The sequence below is a fragment of the Nyctereutes procyonoides genome, unplaced genomic scaffold (assembly GCF_905146905.1).
Source record: "Nyctereutes procyonoides isolate TBG_1078 unplaced genomic scaffold, NYPRO_anot_genome, whole genome shotgun sequence".
In the NCBI taxonomy this organism is placed as follows: domain Eukaryota; kingdom Metazoa; phylum Chordata; class Mammalia; order Carnivora; family Canidae; genus Nyctereutes; species Nyctereutes procyonoides.
This window is the reverse complement of record NW_026575144.1, coordinates 5,535,360-5,561,708: the sequence shown is the minus strand read 5'-3', so window position 1 is coordinate 5,561,708 and position 26,349 is coordinate 5,535,360. Positions and strand designations below refer to the sequence as shown.

Here is a 26,349-nt window from a genome sequence, read left to right as displayed (position 1 = left end):
TTGGTCCTAATACATACATCCCACCTTTCCCAATGGTGGGTCTCATACTCCTCTCCCTTATCCTTCGCATCTGGCTCCAGAGTAGAATTCTTATTTCACTAAAACAGCTTAGGGAACCCTCAAAAAGGAATCCTATGTAATCTGGAAGCCCTATATTTTTAAGATAGACTATTTCAAATAGCCCCTCCAGGTTTGATTGCAATTACATAGCAGTCTAGATGATGGGGTTTCTTTTTGTTTTTTGCTACTTTTAAAAATGTCATTTTATAGGATACTAGATTATTGATCCCTTCCCATTCTTAGTACAATATAGAAACTCACTGAATCTGCAAACTTTTAAACCAAATTTTTACACACACACACACACACACACACACACACACACACACACACCGGGTAATTTCTATTAGGGGTGGGGTGCTTACGAACAAGATCTCTAACATAAATCATTGATTAATTATGTAATCCTAACTCTTAAACAAATGTAACATTTTTATGGGTTTTGATAGATCGTGAATTCACTTTCTTTTGCTAATGGCCTCTTACTTATTCAATTATTGATAACTCCAATTCCTTTGAGAAATGCATTTCTGAAATAAATTGGATTATAGTATGAAAGGAGTTTCCTGATGAATCTTCCAGTTTCTTACTTTCCAAAGGGACATACCTGAGTCTCATGGTGCATTTCAAGAAGCCATAATGATGGAACGATGCTAACCAGATATAAAAATATGGCTGGTGAAAACCTGTAAAAGAGAGGAAAAAAGTTCAGTTTTTTTTTAAAGATTTTATTTATTTATTCATTAGAGACACAGAGAGAGGCAGAGACACAGGCAGAGGGATAAGCAGGCTCCATGCAGGGAGCCTGACGTGGGACTTGATCCCAGGACTCCAGGATCACGCCCTAAGTCAAAGGCAGATGCTCAACCGCTGAGCCACCCAGGCGTCCCAAAAGTTCAGTTTTTACAAAAATTTATTTTTCTAAAGAAAGAAAAACAAATGCATGCACCCTGATCACATTGAGTCAAACCTTTTTATCTCAAGTGATTATTTCAATGGGGAAGAAAGCATTATGTGATTTCTGCCATATGGATTATAGAGAAACAAAGTAACTGCAAAAGGCACTAGCAGCTGTCATTCTCACTGAATTTCTAATCCAATTAATAGAAGTTAATTTTAATATGATTTAATGGAATACTGCCAACTAGTTTCAGGCACAATACTGGATATTTTGTATTTAATATGTTTTACAACAAGCAAATAGAGCAAGAGTAAATCTTGGGTTTCTCAACACTGCAATTTCAGGAAGATTGGCTACATTTTAAAATATTAACCTAGAATTCTGAAAGCTCAAATAGTAACATCCTGCTAGAACACAAAAATCAGATGATAATGAATAGGAATGAGCAAAATCAACCTGACTTTGTGTATATCTACTAAACCTAGTAAAAATAAAATCACACACAACAACAGATGAAGTGCTTGGTATTTTTTTTTTAAAGGCTATCTATCTTCATTATTTCCTGGCTCAAAAGCAGAGGGCAGTCCAAAGAGTGGGCTTCTCATATTCAGATTCAAATATCAGTTTTTCCAGTGACTCGTCTGCTTCCTAGTCCACAAAGTGGGGACAGTCACTGTATTAGTCAGCTCGGACTGCCGTGCCAATGATCAAGACTGAGTAGCTTGAACAAAAGAAATTTATTTTCTCACAGTTCTGGAGGTTTTAAGTCTAAGATCAAGGTTCCACTACCATTCAGATTTGATGGGATCTCTCTTACTGGTTTATATACAGCCAACCTTCTTGTGTGTCCTCACATGGCCTTTCCTCAGGGCATGCACATCAGATTCAGATCCCACCCTATGACCTCTTTTACCCTTAATAACTTCCTAAAAGCTCTGTCTCAAAATAGAGTCACACTGGTGGTTAGGGTTTCAACATACACATTCTGGGAAACACAATTCAGTCCATAGTGGTCACATTTATCTCATAGGGATTTTTATTATACTTTCTATAAAGCAGTGTCTGGCAGACATGGGTATTCCATAATAGATAACTACTATTAGTAATTTTATAGGACATTAAACTATGAAAATATGTCCTTAGAAGTTTGAAATAAGATAAAAATGATATACTTCCCAAATTTATTTCTTCAAATTATGCTTTATTTTAGATTGAACTATTGCTTTATAGGGGCATTGCAAAGAAAAAAATTGTAAGTTAATATAATTTTATTAAGATGCTTTTAGTATTGGGACACCTGGGTGGCTCAAGCAGTTGAATGTCTGCCTTTGGCTCAGGCAGTGATCCTGGAGTTCCAGGATTGAGCCCCGCATCGGGCTCCTGCATAGAGCCTGCTCCTCTCTGTCTATGTCTCTACCTCTCTCTGTCTGTCTCGCATGAATAAATAAATCAAATCATAAATAAATAAACAAACAAACAAATAAATAAATAATAAATTACTTTCAGTATAGCATGTGATGGTTTAAAATTACCTGAAAAATAGAAATGTCAATTGCTCAACAAATAGAATTATTTGAGATGAAATGGTATTAAAACCCTGTTATTATAATGCAGGGGAGAAAAGTGAGCAAAGTTAAATGAAGGAGAATATCTAGAATGGACTTTTCAAGGCTGTAAACCCTTTCACTAATATTGCCTTTCAGCTTCTGGGGAGAAGAAGGAAGAAAGAAGAAAAGAAAGAGAAGTCTTTTTTTTTAAATCAATATTTAATATAGACACTCCTCCACCTTTGATTTCCTGCAAAGAACCAATTTTGAAACAAAAGGTTATGGGTCATGGTATTATTGAAATCTGGCTTAGAAGATGGCTGAGCGACAGAGAGATAGTGAAAGCCCCCATGTTGAACATGCTCTTACAAAGAAAAGGGAAAATTAATTCTTTGACCTTACATATCAAGGGAAACACCAGGAGAGAGTATTTCCTTTGTGAGATTGAGAAAGGAAATGAATTCCAGTTGCAAGGACATTGGGAATATGTAAATGTTTGTTCCACTATGTCCAATCTTGTCTAGACTGCAATTTTGTTGACTCTTGGAATTCATTTTGGGATTGACTCCCCTAAAAATACGATTACAATAATACCTAGGGAAGCCACAGACTGAACATATAATAACTCTTGAAAGAGGTTAAACATGAAGCAAACAACTCTTAACATCTTCTATGCATAAGACTTATTTCTGTAATTGGAAAAATATTATCCGATCTCAAGGCTTTTCCTTTAATTAAGAATCTGGTTATGTCAAAACAAAACCAAAAACAACACACTTCAAGATCCGAGATTCTCTCTGTTACCCGCTACAGAAAATCTAAATTCGGTAATCTGACAAAGACTCCATATTCTAGTCTTTCCGCTTCCCGTTTCTCTTCCTGTGGCACATCCTTAAAACAAACAAAATGTTTTCTATAAAGTTCCCCTCACTTCAATCTGTCTTCATAGACTTTTCTGACATAAGCGAGGAGGGGGTAGAAAGAAGCAATCATACTGAGAGCCTAGGAATTTATCATATTCAACTCAGTCTGTAGACTTTCTCCCCAAATGTCCTACACCCTGAATCTTACACCCGAGAGGATTTTCTGGAATTTCAGGAGGCTTCCAGGGAGAGTTACTGTGCAATGGATAGCACTCCAAAGTGATCAATAGCAAATCAGCATCAGGAGTTTCCTCCTCTCCTTCCTCTCTAACTTCCCTGTAGCAAGCTGTGGTTGTTGTACAGCAGAAGTTAAAACAACAAACCTTATGGAGAAAATAGATGTCTCTCTTATCTAGGGAAGTATTAAAACATACCTAACTATATTTTATTTTGGATATGAGGAATACATTTCAGCCATATATAGCATATGTTTTGTTTGACTGTGTGTCCCTGTTAAGAACAAAGTGCTCCATGCTCTGTCAGCTTGATTAATCTGAGAAGAGAGGTTCTGAAATGACTTTAGAGCAAATGTCCCTCCAAATTATGACTGCCTGCTTTGGAATGATCTCCTTTTACCTCTCTACCCATCAACATCTTACCTGTATTTCAGAGGCATAGCAGGAATTAATCTTAGCTTATATTTCTCTCGTGACCCAATACGTCCTCCAGTATTTCATGGTTATGAGCATGTAAGCCTTAGCTTTCTTAATATGGGCTCCTTGAAGGCAGATGCTGTCTTATATGTATTTATATCCTTTCCCTCTTTCTTCTCACTTACCTTCCTCTTCTCAGTGATATCAGGCATCTTACTATGTCTTTACTAAATTGTTATTAAGAAAATGCTTGAGTGCCTGAATTTGTGAATAAAGGGAGGACTAAGAAAATGGAGAGAATGGAAGGTACTGGCATCTACAAGGACCATTTTTATTCCCATTTCAGGAGATCCAGGAGCAAGCATGCTCCTGGACTTGTGGCCCATGAGGAATTACTACACTGCAGCAGAAATTTCCAAACCTCGAAGACCCAGATTTGAATCTTTTCTCTTCCAAGGTGGTGGAAAGAGACACCTTCCCTGTGACCCAATGTCTTCATCTATAAGATGAAAATAAAGTATCCACATCATAGGATGGTTGTGAGGATGACAGGAGACAGTGTGTGTCACAGGCCTGATTGTATATAGCTCAACGCATGTACGCTGCTGCCTTACCCTGCAAGTAAACTTACAGCTGTGTATTCAGTAGCCACACTTACAGAGGATCCAGAGAATACCAGGTTAGAAGGCTGTGTCTTCCAATAACTAACAATCAATCCTATATTTTTAAACTGTAATTCCCCAAGCTAAACCTATTTAGGACATCTTGAGTCAAAGGAAATTGTTTGCACTGCTGAGGACATCCCTAACTCCACAACTGATGTTAAGTCAATTCCTGTCATACTGATGACCTATAAAATGTGGCATGGTCAGGGCCCTGCCTACCTCTTGGGCTTTGTTGTTTGTTATTCTTCTCACTGTGCTCCTATAACATTGTTTTCCATCCAGTTCTGGAGAAAACCTATATGCCTCCCTAACTCAGGACTTCACACCTATATATCTCTCTCCCTCAAAATATCTCTCTAACCTCACTTTTCACCTGCTTATCTCCTTCTCATAGTTCACGTCAGATATATGAGACTCCATGGGAGAACTTTCCTTGTTCTCTGGTCTAAATAGATCTTATTATGCTTGTCCTTTAGCACTCTTTATTTTTATCTTACAGATCTTCAAAATTTATAATTTATGTGTCTCCCAGCAACTGTAAGTAGTATAAGCACAAAAATTGTGTGTTCATCATTATACCCTCAGCTCCACCCACAGTACCTGGCACAAGGTGGGTTCCCCACAAATATTTATCGATTTCATAAGGCCCTGATTGATTTAAAGTTTCTATTTTCTTGACACTCTATTGCTGGTTTGACTAGAAACCTCTTCTTGTAATATCACCATAATTCTGACTCTTATCAGAAGCTTTACTGAAGGAAACTAATGATGCTGTTCTTATATGAATTTAATATTATTTTGTTACTATGAAAGATTTAATATTTCAAGGTGACATTCTAGCCATTACTCATTAGTTTGAAAATTTGCCATATTTTTGATCATGCACTGTCAGTGCAATTCATTTTTGGAACCAAGGAGAATCTGAAGTCTAAAAATTAAAGAGTAGGCCTTATCCCACTTTTTTCTGTGTAATTAATCAAATTGCGTGCCTTTTCTTAGGAGTTACGAAATAATTTTACTCTAGTCTTTATGTCTTAATGGCATCAGAAGTAAGTCAATGCCAAATACTAATACAATAGAAGGTTCTAGCCATCCCAGAAATAACCCAAATCAGGTTCCTGGATACTTGTTTATAAAAATAAGATATACTATTTACTAGTAAGCTAACAAAAACTGATAAACTTATGATAAATTCATAAGACATGCCCAAGTGGGAAGTTTTAATAAAATGTGTAAAACCCTGTTACTAATCGGCTATTTGCCCCTAGAGACTCAGATGTACTATGATACCAATTACCACTATCCTATCAGATAACCGAAGGTGGCCAAAATTACTACTTGAATTTTTTTTCAAATCGAAACCTTCCTAAAGATATTCTTTCTCTCCACAGAAGTTTGTTATTTTTGGTTGTTGTTGTTTTTTGTTTTGTTTTGTTTTGTTTTGGCTTTTTAAACCCTTATCCAACCCACTAGTTCTCTCTAACGTACATGGCAGGGACACCATCTTAAAGGATTTATTTTTTCTACTTGTTTATGTACTCATTTGTTTACTAATTAAATATGCTAATAGGTCTTCCTATATGCTAGACACTGTTCTGGGCTCTTAAGGAGCTATCATTTTTTTCAGTTTTTTCATCCAAAAATAAAATATTATTTATCATACCAAGTTGTCATTTCAATAAATTACAATGTTTTTCACAAAATGATTATGTCATGACATTTAGCAGTTTAGTTCCACAAGGGATCTTATTTACTTGGGCTCACCATTACTCTAGAGTTAAAATGCCATTTTATTTTTTCTAAAAATAATACCTATCATTTTTTTATTGAGAAAGTAAGCTTCATTCCTTTTAGAAACATCTTACAGTATAAATAAGCAAATAGAAAAATTAATCATAATATGACCCACTACCCTGTTTGGCTTTTCTTTCTGCAAACAGTGAGGATTCTAGTCTTCTAATCATATGCATAGATCTGAAAATAGATAATATTTCAGTGAATCAAAACTAATGTTCCAAGATTACTCTGGTGTGGATCATGATTTTATTTGCACTTCATTCCTCAGTATTTCTTACGAGAGAAAGGGAGATTGGAGTTGTAAGGACACTAGACCCAAGTTTCACAGTCTCACGTTAAACTGCCTTGAGGGTCCTCAATAAAATTTCCAGAGCACTTTATAATAATAGGCCTATTTTCATGGAAATCAAGAAACTAGGTCAAGATACCCTTTCATGAGCCCCCAAATGGTGTCTAACAGTTTAAGGATTGTCTGTCCTCTTTTCACACGGACTGCTTTCTCTAAGTGGGCCTTAACATCTACAATTTCCATCTGGGCTGCCCAGCCAGGGCTTTGTGTCTATCCACAGTGACAGGAGTGGCCAGTGTGACAGCCTCCAAAATGCTTTTGCAGAACACAGAACCCCTGGATGCCTGAGTAAACTGTGAATCCAACCCCAGATACCAGCCATTTGTCTTTTTAACCAGTACACCTTCCCAGGCACCTCCCTCCCAGAGCCTTTGCCTGTGCCTGCGCATCAAAGAGGGGACGAGGTGACAACTGCTGGACATAAGCTTATGAGAACTCTCTCTGAAAGGAAAACTGCATAAGGGGTGGGCATGTTTTAATAGGTCCCCAAATCAGATGATTGACTTGTCTTGTCTATGATCTAATGGGAGAGCAGATGAAGAATACAAGACACTGGGAGGAAATTCAAATGGACTGGGAATGCCCAGTCTTTATACTTTGAAAGCCCTTAACAAATGCCCACAGATTTTGCCAAGTGAATACTTCTGAAGATGAATAGTAGAGCTCTTCATTGTAATTTTCATTGTTTATCATTGCCAATTATTTTTCTAACAAAGTCATATTCCCAAATTATGATGGAAACTGGCAGCAACATTAGTACTAGATATTTCACTGAACTTAGAATTTTCCAAAAGAATATCTAAAGCAAGAACAAGCTCTTTTTTTTAAATTTTTTTTAATTTTTTATTTATGATAGTCACAGAGACAGAGAGAGAGGCAGAGACACAGGCAGAGGGAGAAGCAGGCTCCATGCACCGGGAGCCCGATGTGGGATTCGATCCCGGGTCTCCAGGATCGCGCCCTGGGCCAAAGGCAGGCGCCAAACTGCTGCGCCACCCAGGGATCCCCAAGAACAAGCTCTATTAAATTTGGAGTTGCTCACATTCAAAACTCAACAGTATGCCTCAGTATGACTAAACAAGTTATAGGAGCAAAATATGCAACAATTTTAGGATCTATGTACTGTTTTTCTCATAAAATTTCTGAGGCAAAGAAAATCATGACATTTTCTTAAATGAATTATTTCTAACTAAAACCCTGAGTGTTGTCTTCATCCTATTACCACAACCTGAAAACCCCTTCTCTCTTCTCTCCACTCTTGTAAAACCCCCAGCTACTACAAGGGCCAGTATGTAAATCACTTACCTGAGACATTTTCCTTGTCTAACGAGCCTACCATAATGATTGTATCTTTATTCTGCAGACATTCTGCAGTCTTGGACTTAATTTGTGGAAAATTATTTGGTTCTCAGGGTGTTGTTTTTTCCTGTCTCATATAACTGCATGTATTTTATATTCCTTCAAGAACATCGTTATAGCACTTAGTACAATAAATGATTGTTTAATGATTAAGTGAACTTAAGCGCTAATGACTACAGGAATTTTAATGGTCTCTGAGAGGATAAAATGCATGATGGATGTTATTCATGTAATGCTGTACCTCGTTTCATTCTATAAAAGACAGTGGTATTTATTTCTGTTCTGTGGAAGAGATAGTTTCTTCCCTTTAGGGCCAAAAATAAAGGCACTTGAGAATTTTCCCCCTCTTCTGTTTTGTTTTACATCCTGTTTTGGCTTTACAAGCATGTCTGCTTGTGCAAGAGTGTCTCTGAGCCATGTCCACGTGTAGTCTGGACTCTTCTACATTCTGTTCTAAGCAAAATCATTCCAGTGTTCATTTTCAGGTCACCCCAATTTTGAAAATGACAAAAACTATGACCCTTTCCCCACTATAGGGAATCCGTGATCCAAGAAGTCTATGTAGTTGTAATTTGCACAGACAAAACCCAGCCTCATTATTGAATGCAGAGCACAAGAAATCAGCTGACAGAGTTCAGTGTTGGGATAGGGACAGCCTCTGAGATTTTGCTTCCTCCTGTGCAGGTAGAAGCAAGAATGGTACCTTCAGGGCTCTAGTGAGGAGTGAATAAGATAATGCGGGCAATGTACATTCCTGGCTCAATAAATATGAGCGTTCACCGGATGCTAGGAGTTGTTTATGTGATTTAGTATAACTAGTTGCAACCTTAAGCAAGTGATAGAGCCTTGCTGGGCAACAGTGTCTTCATCATAAAATGGTGATAAAGAGGAAAACTACCTCATAGGGTCATCGTGAGGATTGCTGAGGTAATGGATATAAAGCAGACTTGGAGCTTTGTCAGTACTCAGGAATTGATAACTGTTTCCACATCCATTGTCACGATCACCATCACCTTCATCATCATGCTCATCACTACTATTAACAGATTGTCAGAAAATGGCACAGCCAATGTATAAAGAGGCTATCTGAGGCTGGTTAAAACAGGTGCGTGAGACAGGAGGCTCAAACGGGGAAATAAGAAAGCAAAGGAGGGACACTTGGGTGACTCAGTGGTTGAGTGTCTGCCTTTCGCTCAGGACCTGATCCTGAAGTCCTGGGATCGAGTCCACATCAGGCATCCTGTTTTCTCCCTCTGCCTATCTCTCCTTTCTCTGTCTGTCTGTCTGTCTCTCTCTCTCTCTCTCTCTCCCATAAGTAAATAAAATTTTTAAAAAAGAAAGCAAAGGAATACTGAAGGACCCAATCAGGGCTGGCAGCAGCACTAATGGTAGAGAAGATTTTTTTCCCCTAAGGAATACTAATTTTTACTCTAATAAGCATACAACATTAAGTCAGTCATACACCCGCTGTCTCTTAGAGATCCGTCAGAGAAACTGATGATAAAATATAACACCCCTCCCCTAAATAACTACCATAAGGTAGTTCATATTCTAATAAAAGACACCAAATCAGTCCCCATCCTGGCATTTTATATTAATAATCTGTATGTCCTCAATATTACTTCGATGTGACTTTCGAAGAAATTTCAACTTTGATATCTGCATATAAAAACCCTTATTTTATTTAAAAACAAAACAGTGGTTTTCTTTAACAAAATAATTTATATACCCTAGATCTAACTCTCCTGATACCAGGACTTCAGAAGAATTTCTGGAGTAATGAGGAACATGCACATGGGGAGAACAAATCTTGATGGAAAAGTGAATTTTCCATTGTTGGAAAAGAAGTTAAACTATTCAGATTTGTCCTGGTGCTGTATGCAAATAATGGCACCGCATGAGAAGGAGAAATGCATGAAATTTAGAAGTAAGGATATATTTATACTGGCTCATGGGAGCTGCCCACACCAATCTGCACTTTGTTTTCCTCCCTGTGAAGTACAAGAAGTTACAAAATATTAGAACCTTAATTTTTAGTTCTAAGTGTCTTGATTGAATATACTCATGGAAACAGCATGGACATCTCTTAATGGTTCAGTTTCCTGGGGGTCTCATTCTAAATGCAGACATAATTATTGCTTTGATCCCAAGTCCACTGTGAAATAAAAGAAGAAAGTACAACTATTTCCTGGAGTGATGCATAGTAATAATTCAAGTCAAGGTAAGACTCTTCTTCCTAAACCATGACTCAGATCCCTAAAAACCAAGTAATTTACTGGTAACATTCAATGTGTGCTTCCAAAAAAGATGCAAACTTAAGTCATCCTCGTGCATTGAGACCAAGGCTCAGGCTATAAAACACATAGACACAAACAACATGTGAAGACAATGAATATTATACAACTCTTGGATACATACTGCAGACACGGCTGATAAATCTGATGCATGGTGGAAAGTGTTACTAGAATAACTTAAAAGCTAAACAGAGATTTCAGGAAATTTGGACAGCAGGTGTGAACAATGAGAGAAATAGTCTATCTGCCGGGAGAATTTCCATTGCCCGAGTTGGCCATATGGAAATCACAGGGTCTCCTTCTAAACCCCTCCATCTCATCCTCTCTAATATCCAAAAAGATCAGCAAAGGAAGAGTGCTTTTATTTCCCAACTTTCTCACTGGCATTTTTGTAAACAATTTTGATGAAGGAAGACACATGTTATCAAACACTACAGAATGACATCAGACAAAGGAATTCTCCTATACTACCCAAGACTTGTTCAGGGTCAGTCAGTTATACAGTTTCTGGGAAGTCTAGGTTTCTACTTCTGCTGTTGAACTTTCTAAATATAATTGAGCATTTAAAACAGATTTCAGGGACCCCTGGATGGCTCAGCGGTTGAGTGTCTGCCTTTGGCCCAGGGCGTGATGCTGGAGACCTGGGATCGAGTCCCACATCAGGCTCCCTATGTGGGGCCTGCTTCTCCCTCTGCCTGTCTCTCTCTTTCTCTCTCTCTGTCTCTGTGTCTCTCATGAATAAATAAATAAATCTTAAAAAACATTTTAAACAGATTTCATTGAAGTTTTTATTTGTGTGTTTGTTTTTTACAAAATTGGTTTGAATTTAAAATCAGTTTAGGATAGAATCTCTTCTGATTCCTAATTTGTCTTTCCTGTTTTTAGTTGGGAGCCATCCAGACATTGTCTAACACATGATGTTTCAAATGAGATATGGTAACAATATAAAATGTAGAAGGCAGTTTTCACTCGGAGGCAAAGGACATGGGAGAGACAAAGATGAATAGAAAAGAAAGCCAGTTTTGTCTGTCTTCTGGGGGGTACGTCAGAAATGTCCCAGGGCACACTTGACTCTTCCCTCTATTTTTTTTTCATTGCCCTGGCTCTTCCCATACTGGCTCCTTCTCCTCTCTAAAAAACAGACTCAGTTCAGATGTCCCCTCCCCAATAAGGCCTCTCTGACCACCCAGTAGAATCTTCCCCTTGTTCCTTCATCCCTTTGTAACTTCTACCACTTAGGCATCCAGAGTTCAGATCAGTCATTTGTCACTTATTAGTCCACTTGTTTCTTACTTACTTCTTTATTTTCTGAGTCCCTGACTAAAATGTGAGTTCCTTCAGGGCAGGATTTTACCTGTTTTATTCACCTCCACATTCCTGACCTTCAAACAGTGTCTAACACATATTAGCTGTACCACATATTTTTGTTGAATGAAGACTGATAAGGCTGTGTGCTTCCTCCAGAGAAACCTGCTCAAGTTTTCCTACACCCACCTCCCTCAGGACAAGCCTTTGCACTCCTGGCTCTTACCCATTTTTCCTGCTCCAGCTCAAATGCCATGATGTCCCTTCCTCCTTCCCATCCTACCCCCCCACACACACACACACTTCCTCACATACTTTCTCCTCTAAACTGCTGGACTCCTTCAATTACCAGCTGAGTGGTCCTAAATAAAATGATTTCATGGCTCTGTGTCTCAGTTTCCCCCTTGAGGGGGAAACAGAGAAACAAAATCATTGCAGCTACTGTCAAGATCACATGGAATAATCTGTGTAAGACATCTGAGAGAGCCTGGACATCAACAAATGCTGAATAGTCACAATTATTCTTATTCCCACACATTTAACACTTAATCAAAATACTACCCTTTATTTAAAAATTTCAAATATGTTTTCTGTTTTTTCTGCCTGTTCATGTAGTATCTAGCCTAGTACCACATGTACTTATTGGGCAATTTAACAAATCAACATTTGATTAAACACAATGAAGGAAAAAGGAACGAGGTATACTGAGGAAAGACAGGCAAGTAGGTGAGGAATTTTATTAACTCGATTATATTACTTTATATTCTTAAAATTCAGATGAAGAAAGCTCAGTGTTTAAAATTCTGTACTTTTGCCAATAAATTCAACTTAGATTTCTATTTATTTTCAGATACCGCCTGCTTTCAAGGGAACAGGCTTCAAACATGTCACAATTTTGGTTATTTGTCTAACCGCCAAGGAATATTTTATCAGTATTAGCAAATAGGCAACAGAAACATTATTTTGTGTTTGACTTTACCTAAATGATAATTCAGAAAATAAAATCAAGAAAGAATAAAGCAAGTGATGCCAATCTCCATCTCATAGGAAAGTAAGTGATCATGCACATGAAATTAATAAACACCAGGTGAAGAGGAACAAATTGTACCATCACACATTTACTAGGCTTAACAAGGGATGTGTTGTTGGCTTACCCTCTCTATCCTATAGGATTCCAACAAATTAAACTTCTCCAACTGCAAGTTATTAGTGTTGAGGTAATGTTGCTGTCCCTGGACAGCTGAGCTCAGCTGCACTAGTTCCATGTTTCCTTTCCAAAGGATAGCTAAAGAAACATTTTTTTGACAAGTGTAATATGTTTGCTATGTTTCAAGAAATTTTGTTCACATTTTCCTCTATAGCTCAATGTATCATTTCATGATTTCTGTAGGTTTGATTTATGTGGGGCTAGGTGCAAACGTTAGTAAAACTAACAATGTACAAAGTATACCAGCGTAGTCTAAAGGAGGTTCATGGATCTGATGTTCCAGAGAAGAAATTCTCACCTCCTGTATGTACAAAGCTTGATCTACCATTCAAGCATTATTTGATTGGTTGATTGGTTTTAAGTATGGGAAGGTTTCACCTTCTTCTTCTTCTTAACTTGTAAATGGATAATGTATTCAACTGATACAAAAGATAATTCTTTGACAAGTCCTTTAAAAAATTAACCTATAATATGCATAACTCTGCAACTTTTTTTTTCTCCTGACAACATATCACGGACATCTCTCTAGGTCAATAGCTAAACTCTAGCTCGTTATTTTTAATATCAACAAAATATATACAGTATGGGTATATTTTATAATTTTTCAACCAGTCTGTTGATGGATAATCAGGTTGCTTTTAGGTTTATTTTTTACTTATAAGATGGAAATTAATATTCTTGTGCATATGTCTTTACATATGACCACTTTGGTTTCTATAGGGTAGATTCCAAAATGTAAGATCAATGGATCAAAAGGTATGTAATATATAGTTCTGCATATAGATCTATATATTGACATTTTCCTATAGAGAGTTCTAGATACTGTCATAAGACTTACTTAGCTTTTTTTTTTAATTTCATCAGTCATGATATCCTGATGGAAACTATCTTTTTAACACTCAAGAATAACAAAAAATCATGCCTTGCCTTACTCAGAAAACATTAACCCAGAAATGAAATATGTTCCAAATCAAATCCTTTTTAATTGTTACCACGGGAATAATTTTGTATATATATTTTTTCAGCATCCCATCTTCTGATTTTTTTTTCCTCAAACTTATGACAGAATAGTGTGTGAACTTTGTCCACCACAAAAGTAACCACATTTGCAGGCTTAGTGGAACAAAGCATTTAGTAACATCAGTAGAACAAAGCATTATTAATCACATTTCTATTTAGATCATTTACAAAGACTCATTTGTTCCTGAAAATTTATAAGCCCCAAATCTATTATTTTCTTTTTAAAAAAGATTATTTATTCATGAGAGAGACAGAGAAAGAGACAGAGACATAGAGAGAGAAGCAGGCTCCCTGCGGGGAACCTCGTGAGGGACTTGATCCCAGGATCCTAGGATCATGACCTGAGCCTAAGGTAGATAGATGCTCAACCACTGAGCCACCCAGGTGTCCCTCAAATCTACTACTTACTTTGCTTATTTTCAAATATTAGTCTAGATATTGAGCTGGCACAATTTTCTCAATAAATGCTATATTGTACAGTACATAACATGGCCTGTTCTGAAGTAAAGGTGAGAATTTTTTTCAACTTTTCAATTGTGAGCCAGTGGTTTATTGGCCAGTCCCTCAAGTGAAGTTGTTGGACTTGTACAGAAAATGTGTCCAGTTGACACATCATATTTTTTAATAATAAGAAAAAAAAAAGAAAAATCCTAGGATCTAAGAAAAAAATTTCTTTTTTATTCATCAACTATCAAATGTATTATTTAATTTATAGCAGCCTAGAAGTATTTACAGATGAAGAAACCACGGTCAGAGAGGCTAAGTAACTTGTTCAATGCCTCAGGATAAATAAATAGGAAGACCCAGATCATTCCATTTTCCTTCTAATGTTGAGACCACACTCTACGCATGAATATGTCCCCAGGTCCCTATTTAACTTGACATACTGATCACTCATTTTTGCCCCAATCTTTTTTCCTTTCTTAGTTGTAGGTTACATACCAGTCAGAATCAGCTGCCAACGATGGTATAGACATGAAGGTAAAGTTCCAACTGGCTACAGCATTTCTACATAACTAGACGGGAATTTTGACTAAACATGAGCTCAGGCCTCTGGTCTACTCTTGGAGCATGAGAGAGGATATTTCACCACCCATTGAGTTGGTCCTCCTTCCTAGGTTGACAGTTGTCCCAGAAGCTATGATGGTCAGTGACAGGATTACCTTCCACACAACACTTTTCAGCCTCAGACCTCATGGTCGTATTACTGAAGATATTTTCTACCTTAGCATCTTAAAGATACTCAGTAAAAACTAAATAAATCTCATCTGACCTGCTGGGTGAACACTTTTCTCCCCTTATGTTTCTTTAACCCTGAGGCTTACTGGGGAAGCTAATGCCATTTTTTTTCTTTGAGTTTTTTTTTTTATATTTTATTTATTCATGAGAGACACAGAGAGAAAGGCAGAGACGTAGGCAGAGGGAGAAACAGGCTCCTCACAGGGAGCCTGATGCGGGACTGGATCCCAGGGCCCCAGGCTCACTCCCTGAGCTGAAGGCAGAACCGCTCAACCGCAGAGCCACCCAAGAGTCCCTCTTCAAGGTTTTTAAAAGGCATATTGGAAAGTACCTCAAATCTCTCCTGCTTAAAGAGCTGACCACAGGGTGGAGGAGGGGCTGTAACATTCCCCTCCTTATTGTATCACATGAGGATTCTACATGAATCATTTTTTTTTCACTTATAATTAAAAGAATTTTTTCAACAGTGGAAAATGTAAGCAAGATTTATATCATTTTAAGAGACACAGTAACACATTCTCACCCTTAGACTCTCACAAAATACATAGCCTTTTGAAGTTTAATATATGAAACAGTAGAGAAGGGTTTTCCTCCCTTATGAAGACTAACTATAATGCCATTGTGTATGTAATTCTTGATTTGACTAATAATAGTTTATTCTAGTATTAGGTATTTTTAAAAGTATTGACATATATACAAATATTGCTTTACTTTTTTTTTATCAATGTTTGGTATACCTTTTACTGCATTTTTTGTGTGACCATAGTTTTTAAAAATTAATATAAGAAGAGGTCTAACTTGGAGAAGTCCGGGATGAAAATCTACCAGGAGTGGAGGGATGGAGAATGAAACTCTTTGTAAATGGCAAGAGAATCTTTCTCTCAACTTTTCTATTTCCACTCAAGTCTTGGGGAGGAGATAAAACATCACACAGAGCAGGTTGAGGTTAGATCTGAAGCGCTCTGTGCTGGTCCTCCACCAGCGAGGCAACCCTTCTTTGACCAGGTGAACTCACCATTAACCAAGCTCCGAAGGAACCAACCTGGGGCACCTGAAGCTGGTGCCCAGTCAGGGCGCCAGGCTGCAGGGAGCAAAGCGCTACAGAAGTGCTTCCAGGGGCTTCTCACCCTGGGAGACTGTTCTATTACACACCAGCTCTTACAAAAGTCTCTTGTGCCCAGCGAAACGCATCCCTACACCTGCCTGCGCAGAATGCCGAGTGCACACCCACACACCCCAAGTTCAGGCGGCGGGCGCGCGGACACCCCACTGACCCCCACCCCCACCCCCACCCCCCGTGCCCGGAGCACCTTCTGCAGGGCAGGCAAGCACGCGCTTCCCTTCCTTTTTCACATCTTCCAAGTTGCCAAACCTGGGACTGGGTGACACCGGGCGGCGACTGAGCCTTCTCCGTGTTGCCCTGGGACCCCGAGGTCCTCGGGCGGGTCCCAGAGATGCGCAGGCACCTCGCGCTCCTTGGAAGCTCCGGGCAGGGACAAAGAGGGTCCGAAGCGGAGGGAGGAATCGGCGGGCTGCGGGGAGCTGGGCTCTCGGGTCGCTGGCAGGGCGGCCGCGAGCAGTGCCCAGGGCTCCGCGCGCCCTCCCTTTCCCGGGGTGCGCTCACCATTTGTAGCCTCTGCCGCGCTTGAACTTGAGGGTGAGCCCAGTCTCCAGAAAGAGCAAGAGGTTGAGCAGCGCGAGCAGCCAGTACCGCGGGTCCTTCTTCACCTCGGTCACTCGCCAGACCCCGACCAGCGAGTGCAGCACGAACAGCAGCCGGGTGGCCAGGGCGTTGAGCAGGACCAGTCTGTCCATGCCGGCCCGCGCTCTGCGCCCCCCCCCCCGCGCCCTGCCTGCCCCCCCGCGCCCTGCCTGCCCCCCGCGCTCTGCGCCCCGCGCCCTGGCCCCGCGCTCTGCGCCCCGCGGGTCCGCTGGGGAGCCCCGGAGCCCGCCCGTGGGCGGGAACGTGACAGCTCGAGCCCCGCTGCCGCCGAGCCTCCTCAGCCCCCCGCGCCGGGGGAGCCGCAGACAGCCACTCGCCCCTCCCCCGAACTTCCTGACAACTCTCCGAGAGGGGAGTCTCCGAACCCAGCCCGCGTAGACCGCGGCGCTTTCCGGGGCGGCAGGGGCTGCGCGGCGGGGCTCCGGGGCCTGCCCCCCCCCCAGCGCTGCCCACCCCGCGCTCAATCCCGGGAGCCGGGCTCCATCCCCGCCCCCCACCGCATCCCACCCCCGCAGCGGCGTCCTCCGAAACTCCTGGACTCCCAGGGATGGGGCGGCCCGGAGGGCGCGGTGCTACGGGACCCAAGGGGGCGCACCTCCCCCCTGGCTTCCCCGCGAGGGCCTTTAATCCCCTCACACTTCTTACGAGGACAGACTGTCATAGTGACTCCAAGCTGGAGGAGCGCCGGGGAATCCGCTGTCCAAGCAGTTTTAGAAACGCTGCTCCGGCGCAGTTTGAAGAATTCAGCCCTCGGGGACCCAGAGGAAATCAGGCCGGGGTTGGGGCTTGGGGTGCAGAGCGTCCCCGCCCGCCACTAATTCCTTCTGCAAGGTGGAGGGTAGCAAGGCCGGGAGGCGGATGGGGAAACTGAGGGAGGATGGAGAAGATAAAGCCAGGGGTGGGACTTGAGGGGAGCAATTGGTGCAGATGTGAACCGCGTATTTCAGGCCAGTGACCAATGGATTAAACTCTGGCCTTCCTAGCATCCGAGGAAAAGAGGAAACTGAAGTTGGGGTTTCCCAAAACACCTTCATGATTTTCGTTTCCTTGTTTGGTTTCCTCCTGCCCAGACCACAATTTATTTGACATTTTTTCTTTAAACGAACTCGATTCTTTACTGAAATAATTTTTAAATGAAGCTTTACATCGCTTCTACCTGGAAAACCAGGATAGTAGGCCGGAGATGGAAGGTGATTACAAAAACAAATAAAATATAATGAAACTAAGTTATTGAAATCTCACTAGATATTAATTATTGCCTTCTAAGGCTCTGTACCTCCACCACCATCCCTTTCTGGAGGAGTTAAAGGCAAACCAGCCATATTACTACCAAGCAGGAATGTTCTCTTGAGCACATTAGTAAAACAGGAAAATACAAAAGGAATATATTGGTTAGGTATATTCAACTTACGATCATCTCATACCTTTCTTAAAAGTAGGTTGAAAACTTTGAATTATATGATTAATGTGCTCATTAGGTGAAAAAAAAATCCAATTGTTTAGAAGCTCAGTTATTTCTGATACTGTCATTAGGGCAATTTTTTTTTCCCCCTGTGGGTGTGCATTCTCCTACACCTTACAGGAAACCCAGCAGTGATTTCCTGGGACTGCTTATTATAGTACTTTTCATTGTGACCTCACACTATTCAGTGACATGCAAGAGCACAGTGTACCAGGGCAGTGGGAGGCAGGGTGGTATGGACATTGGAGCCCTAGAGCCGGGCCAACTGACCTCCTTGGAGTCCTGGCTCAGCCACTTTAGCATTGCTATAAACTTTGTACCTCTGTTTCCTCATCTGTATATGGGATGCTAAGCCTGTTAATTCAGAGTCATTGTGAAGTTCAAATGAGTTAATCCACATAAAGTACCTGGAAGGTATTAAGTACTTGGTAAAAACTGGCGATGACTGCCTGGACCAAGAAAGTTAGTTCTGGGGAGCCAGTCTTCCATGATCCAAGACAAGTAATACTAGGAGTGGAGAAGACAAATGTGACACTCATAAGGCCTGTCAAACCCTCTGGCTGAACACCACGGGGGAAGATTGTTGCTGAACAAGTTGGGTTTACTAGTCTTTTAGGCAGAGAGCACATTCCAGGGAGAACTGTGGGCAGTTCAGGAAGAAGGCATTAGAAGGATTAGAAAGGGCTTACTAGAAAGGATGTGGCCTTGTGTTAGCTAATTACAGAGGGCTCAGAAAGTGGTGCTTTACTCTAATTGGATGCGCTCAGGAACTGGGTTTAATTCCATGATGGGTTGTCTTAATAAAGTCCTTATTTAGATAGGGAACTGTTAGGGCAGTTAGGACAATGTTCACATTTTTTTCTGGGTTCAGACATAATTACAGATCCTATCTATCTTTTTCTTGATCCATCAGATTCACAGAATGGCTTTGCTTGATGTTTATGTTCTGTGAAATCTTGGTGTTCTACAGGAAGATGACAAGACCTGCTGCTGGGTAGACCAGTTGCTTGCCATCAGGGCTTGCTTTCCTTTTTCTTAGGCCTCCCCAAGGAGGGGCTTGAGGAGAAGGGTTTGACAAGAAAGGAAGGAGGTCATTCTAACAGCTTCCAAATGTCTTTATTGTTCCCTGTTTTGAAGGCTTAGGTTCAGTATAGGTTCTATTACTTCCAGGTCTGAAAAACAAAATAAATAGTAATAAATAAAGAACTATTTAAAAGTTCTTTAAATAGAACTTAAAGGTTGTTTTTTAAAATTTTTCTCCTAAGCTCATTTTAGAAGACTGGAGGTTGGGGTATCTGGGTGGTTCAGTTGGTTTGAGCCTCCGGCTCTTAGTTTCGGCTAATGTCAGAATCTCAGGGTCATGGGATGCCTGGGTGGCTCAGCGGTTGAGCGTCTGCCTTTGGCTCAGGGCATGATCCTGGGGTCCAGGATCAAGTCCCATATCGGGCTCCTTGCAGGGAGCCTGCTTCTCCCTTTGCCTGTGTCTCTGTCTCTGTCTCTCTCTGTATCTCTCATGAATAAATTAAAAAAAAATAAGAATCTTAGGGTCAAGATCTCAGGGTCATGAGATTCAGCCCTGCCTCAGCCTCTGTACTTAGCACTGAGTGTGCTTGTGATCCTCTCTCTCCCTCTGTCCCTCACTCCCTCTCACATATTCTCTCTCTCTAAAACAAACAAATCTTAAAAAAAAAAAAGAGGATTGGAGGTTTTGAGAACTATCTTAAGACCTTCGAACCAATAGAGCAGCAATCTTTTAAAAAGAAAAAAAAATAAGCAATTAAAAAATACCATTCTTATTGAAAAAGCAATCTTAGTCTCTCCTGCACCCAGTTCTTGTATAGGGTAGGGTTGCACAAAGTGGAGTTCACCCTATTGTCCTAGGGACAGTAGTCACCAGCCCTCTCTTCCCTTCTGAATGCAAAGTAAAACAGTTGTCAATCTTTTCTTTCAATTAGAATGATTTTGGTTGCATGAATGAGTCTGTCTCAAACTAACTCAAGGAAAAGGAGTAATTATTGGAAGAATACATAATGGTCTTACAAGGAGATGGGACCCCTTGGAAATCAAGCACAGGAAGTACAGTAGAGCCTTGGGCAACTGGAATTGTAGCACAGCTGTGTCCTTGGATGGCTCTGGGATCTTCTGGTTGCAGTTTGTAGACCTTTTCACAGCAGCTCTCTAACACTGTCTACTTCCAGGTACATCTCTCCACATTCTGAGTTCAAGTTCCCCAGAAAAGGAATTCACTGAACTTTTTCAACTCTAGGTATCAGGTTCACACCATGAACCAGACAGTAGGCTATTGAATGACTATAATCCAGTCATTGGCTGTCCCCAAGCAAAGTCCAATGTTGATGCTGCTTTCATCATCCTTCAACATGACATTCTAGGTAGGGCAGTTTGGGCAGGAGAGGAAGGGTCATAGCAGACACACTGAGGGATGCATCTAGGACCATTCGGCCCTTGGCTGATATGTACACATGCCTACAGTGCAAGAGATGTCCCTGTGTGATACTACTTAAACATTGTACATGCAATCATGGACTCATCTATGACCTCCCAACAGCAATGCAATCCAAAATCACATCTATATCCCGAGGTCCCCAGAGCTGCAGTGAGTCTCAAAAGCCACAGCTTCTAAGTAATTTTCATTCCTCCTTTGGCTCCATTTTGATCCTATTCAGATATCATTCTTTTAATTAATTAATTAATTTACTTACTTACTTACTGAGAGAGAGAGTACAAGTAGAGGAGGGTCAGAGGGAGAGGGAGAGAATCTCAAGCCGACTCCCTGATGAGTGCAGAGCCTGGTGTAGGGCTTTATGTCACGACCCAGAGATCATGATCTGAGCCAAAACCAAGAATCAGAAGCTCAACTGACTGAGCCACCTGTGTGCTCCCAGAAATCATTCTTATACACACACACGCACACACACAATTTGCCAACTTAACAAAATTATTCATTTCTCAATGTGAAAATTGGAGAGTCCAATACTCCCACAGTATTTTTTTCTTTCTTACTCTACCTCTACTACCCAAATTTCGTTAATGATGTTATTGTCTAGAACAACAACACTCTCTCTACATATAATTAAGTATACTGTGTTGATCCTAAAAATTGAAAATCATAAAAAAATATTTAAAACATATAATTATTATTCACTGTATTTTTCATATGCAGTGTATGCTTCCCCTGAACTTTGAAGACTTCCATTATCTTCTGGAATCCAATATTACTGATAGGAAGTCTCATGTAGATGTCATTGTCTTCTCTTTGTAGGTAAGTATTTTTTTACTCCCTGGAATTTTTTAGAATTTTTTCAGACCTTGGAGTAGATACTAGACTTTTCCCATATACACTACCCCACACAGTAGTTTTTTATAGGGAAATCAAATCTTTTGTTTATTTGATAATTCCTTCTCTATTATTTCTGTTTTCTCCTTCTGGAATGCCTTATATTTCCCATGGTTGTCTTTTTGCTCAGTGTTCTAGTAGAGTTTCCTAACCTTATCTTCTTGATGTCTAACTTAATCTTCATATGATTTGATTTTATTGTTCAACTCTATCAATGATTCTTTAGGCCAAATTATTTTGTAATAAGCCTTTCTTATTAATTGATTAATTGATCAATATATCATTTTTCCCACAGCAGCTTGTTCTTGTTTGATGGAAGCAATAGCTTTTTTTTTTAATTTTTGTTTATTTATGATAGTCACAGAGAGAGAGAGAGAGGCAGAAACACAGGCAGAGGGAGAAGCAGGCTCCATGCACTGGGAGCCTGATGTGGGATTCGATCCCGGGTCTCCAGGATCGCGCCCTGGGCCAAAGGCAGGCGCCAAACCGCTGCGCCACCCAGGGATCCCGGAAGCAATAGCTTTTAAAATTCCCTTAAAAATATTACTTATAAATTTTATTTTTTTCTTTAGTGAATTGTATCTGCTTTCACTTTATTGATTGCTCCATTTATTCTATTCCTTTTTTCACTTTCAGAGTTTTATAATCTGCTGATCCTCAAATAATGGAATGATCCTTTGTTGTCCATTTGTATTTGTAAATAATGAACTAGGCTGGCCAGGAAAACGTATCTGGTATAGGTGTTCTGAGTTGCTATCTACAGACTGGGAGAGTTGGCTATGGTCATAAGGGCTAGGGCAGGATACCCTTGTCAGGTCAGCCTCCCTGTGGCATTCAATGAGGGGAAGCAGGTTGTGGTGTCAGGGTAAGAAAGGTTCCTCTGAGAGCTGGTGCTTGGTACACTTCATTCCACCCTTGGTAGAGCCTCCTTGATTTATCTTCTCTACTTCTCTCTCTTCTCTCTCTCTCTTCTTCTACTTCTCTAGCCCCAGCCCTGGCTGCTGGGCATATCCATATCCACCCCTCAAGAATGCTCTGATTTTCTTTATACTTTTATTAAGAGTCTCACCCCACTCCCATCTTTCTCTAAAGAACAGCTAGCTCTCAGATTTAGCTTGAAACTATTGATGACTCTGAGTAAGTAAGCAGAGAAGATCTTCAACCATTTCTCCTGTCTGAGTATATCTATTGCACAAGTCCCTTGAACGCAACTTCTCTTCGCTCTTCTCTTCTGCAGTCAGCTGTATGACTGCAGCTTCTTGAGGGCTTTTGCAGAGGAACCATGCTCACCTCTGCTAGCTTAGGCTGTTTTCTTCTGCTCTGGTTTCGACATTGACCCCAGTCCTGTCTGCCCAATGCTATCTTCCTGGAAGTCCTCAACATTACTGGTCCACCCCTTCACACTTTCTAGTACTGTTTTTATTGCATACTCTTTGGTTTTAAAAATTATTTCTATCATCTTAAAGGTGAAGTCTTAGTTTCTAGGCCAAAATTTGAATCAGAAAACACAGATTTCTTTGTTGTGAAACATGTTGATTAAGTAGAAATAGCAATTGCAACTATTGCACATATGTATGATAGTGGAGGAAAGCAGAGCTTTATTAAGTTAACAATAACAGTAATGATTACTCTTCTTTTTTTAAAAAAAAAAAGTAAGTAAATTTTGGTGGAATGATCAATTTTCACACACTTCCAAAGCTAGCAAGGAAAATAAATGGGTGTGAGTGAAGGACCTGGAGGGAGGTTGCATTCTTCAAATTGCCTTGGGCAATTTGGGCCCTGGCTTCCGCCTAAAATGATACAACTGCAGACCAACCACAAATTCCTTAATTTCCTTGGGCATTGATTTCTCATCTATAAAGTAAGAATGATAGTATCTTTGTCTATCTTAAGGGTTAAATTGGTTGATACTTCAAAGCACTTATAAAAAGTGCCTGAAATATAGCAAGCACTCAGGAAATATTTATTGAATAAATAAATGAAGATATGAGTGAAGGTTGAATAAACAACATCCTAAAACAGAAATGTGTTACTCCCTAGCTGGTACCATAGTTGAGTCTTCTTCTAAGGCCAGCTGCTTGTAAATGATAGGGGAAATAATAAAGCCAGTAAATGTCATTGGTCTGAGCTCAAGGCCTCTTTCCTGAAGGAGATCCTGAAGAGATCATAGATAAGTAGAGACACTGCATCTTCGGTGATAATGATAAACAAGTCTTAAAACCTGATGGTTTTACCACCCTGAATAGTGTGAGATTCATCTCCCGGGAGAGCTGAGTAGTTAGGATTTTGGCTCTGGAGTCATACAGCTTGGGTTTAAATCACAGCTCCTGTTATGGACTGAATTATGTTCCCCCAAATCCACAGTTTAAATCCTAACTTCTAGTGCCTCAGAATGTAACCAGATTTCAAGATGAGGTCTTTAAAGAGGCGATTAAATAAAAATGCAGCCATTAGGCTGGGTGCTAAACCAGTTTGACTAGTATCTTTCTAAAAAGAAGAAATTTGGGCATTCAGAGAGACACCAGGGATACGCAAGCAGAGAAGAAAGACCATATGAAAGCACAGCAAAAAGATGGCCATCTGCAGGCCAATGAGGGAGGCTTCGGAAGAAACCAAACCTGCCAACACCTTGATCTTGGACTTTCTGTGATTTGGGCTGTGAGAAAGTAAATGTCTATCTTTCAGCCATCTGTGCTGTTTTGTTACAGTAGCCCGAGCAAACTAAATGCTTCAAACATATGATCTCTATAAATGTGGGTAGATTTCTCTCTCTCTCTCCAGCTAACTGGAGCCCCAGTTAACTCATGGGCAGAATGAGGATATTAGCAGGACTTTAATCCATAGATTTTGAGGATGAAATGAGATTGATATTTAGCACAGAGCCTGCCTCACAGTAAGAACTAAATATGTTAGCTATTATTATTACTACTGCTATAATTATAAAAAGTGATAATTGTTGTTGTTATTAGCGATTTCAGAGTCCAGTTATCAGGTGACCTTCTTATGCAGTTGAAAAGTGAGAGACATTGTTACACACCCAAAATGTTGCATCTTTTTTGTAATTACAAGCCTATTTTACAGATGAGGAAACAGCCTTCTTTTGAATGATTGGGGTCTGGTAAGAAGACCTGAATATTTAACGCAATAAAATATGACTATAAACCACAAAATAATCAGTTTGGAAAAGAAAGTTTATCCAAAATACAAATTTAAATCATGATGCTTCGTTCATGTAGTTCGTGAATTTGATTGGTAAAATGGACATTTTGATGCATTTTGAATTTGTTCAAATAAGCCTAGAGTGACAGCTATAATTTGAAGATACTATGTATCATTTAATCATGAAAATTCTTTTAAGTTTTTTTTAATTGATGTATAGTTGACATAAAATATTATATTAGTTTTAGGTGTGCAACATAGTGATTCAACAATTATATACATTATTTGGTCCTTACCATGATTAGTGTAGTTACCATCTGTCACCATACACAGTTATTACAATATTATTATTAATATTCCTCATGATGTACTTTCCATTGCAATGACTTATTTCTTTTATAACTTGAATTTTGTTCCTTATTATCCACTTCACCTATCCTCCTATGCCCCTTCCTCTGGCGGTCACTACTTTGTTCTCTATTTGTGAGTCTATTTCTACTTTTTTGTTTGTCAAAGTCATGAAAAACAAGCGAAAGACTATGAAACTCTCACAGACCAGAGGAAATTAAGCAGACATGATGACTAAGTGTAATGTGGTATCTTGGATGGGATCCTGGAACACAAAAAGAATATTGGTGTGAAAATAAGTGAAATCCAAATAAGATCTATAGTCATTGGTAGTAATACCAATGTTGGTTCTATAGTTGTGACTAATGTAATGTGGTGATGTGAGAAGAGGGAAACTGGCTGGGAGATTATGGACTCCCACTCTTTGAATTACCTTTGCAAATTTTATGTAAATCTAAAACTGATAAAATTTAAAAATTATTTTAAAATGCATATAATATTTTATTTGGTTATTTCATTTTACTTGAAAGTAGTTTAAAAATTCAAACACTCACTTGAAAAATGTCAGAGAAAGGAATTGTGTGATATTGTGAGAATACTTTTAGAGTAGCAGAGTCAATTATTTGTTTGCTGTCTCCCATGAGGAGTCTCTGCTTTATTATCAGTGTCATCGACAAAATTATCTCAATGCCAAAGAGACCGCAGAGTTTATCATACTCCTCACTTTGCAAACTGAGGCTCAGGATGGGCAGGTGACTTATCCAAAGTCACAACTCATTTAGTTTTTGGCAGTGATAAGAATGTGAAAGATTCTTTTTGATCGCATGTAAAGTACAAAAAAATTTGTACATATATGTGTGTGTGTGTGTATGTTTTGCAGAAATATGTACACACACATAATATATATCATATATTGATTGCATGACATATGAAACCTTTCTTTTTAATAGAAATAAGATGTAAAAGCATAAAACAGTCTCCTTAATGGGTCTATTAGTCTGGCGGGTTTCTTCTATTGTTGTTGTTGTTTTTGTCTAGACAAC

The 26,349-nt window shown here is 39.7% G+C and overlaps 1 protein-coding gene across 1 annotated transcript in view; it reads right to left on the bottom strand.

The window, feature by feature from the left end:
• The window catches only part of TMEM26 (transmembrane protein 26), a 47,722-nt gene extending 30,648 nt beyond the window's left edge, over positions 1–17,074 (bottom strand). The window contains exons 1-2 of the mRNA XM_055308696.1: positions 16,884–17,074; positions 668–746 (exon numbers count right to left, since the gene is read on the bottom strand). Coding sequence (XP_055164671.1) covers positions 668–746; positions 16,884–17,074 — 270 coding nt within the window. The remainder of the gene's footprint in view (positions 1–667; positions 747–16,883) is intronic.
• Positions 17,075–26,349: the final 9,275 nt, after the last annotated feature.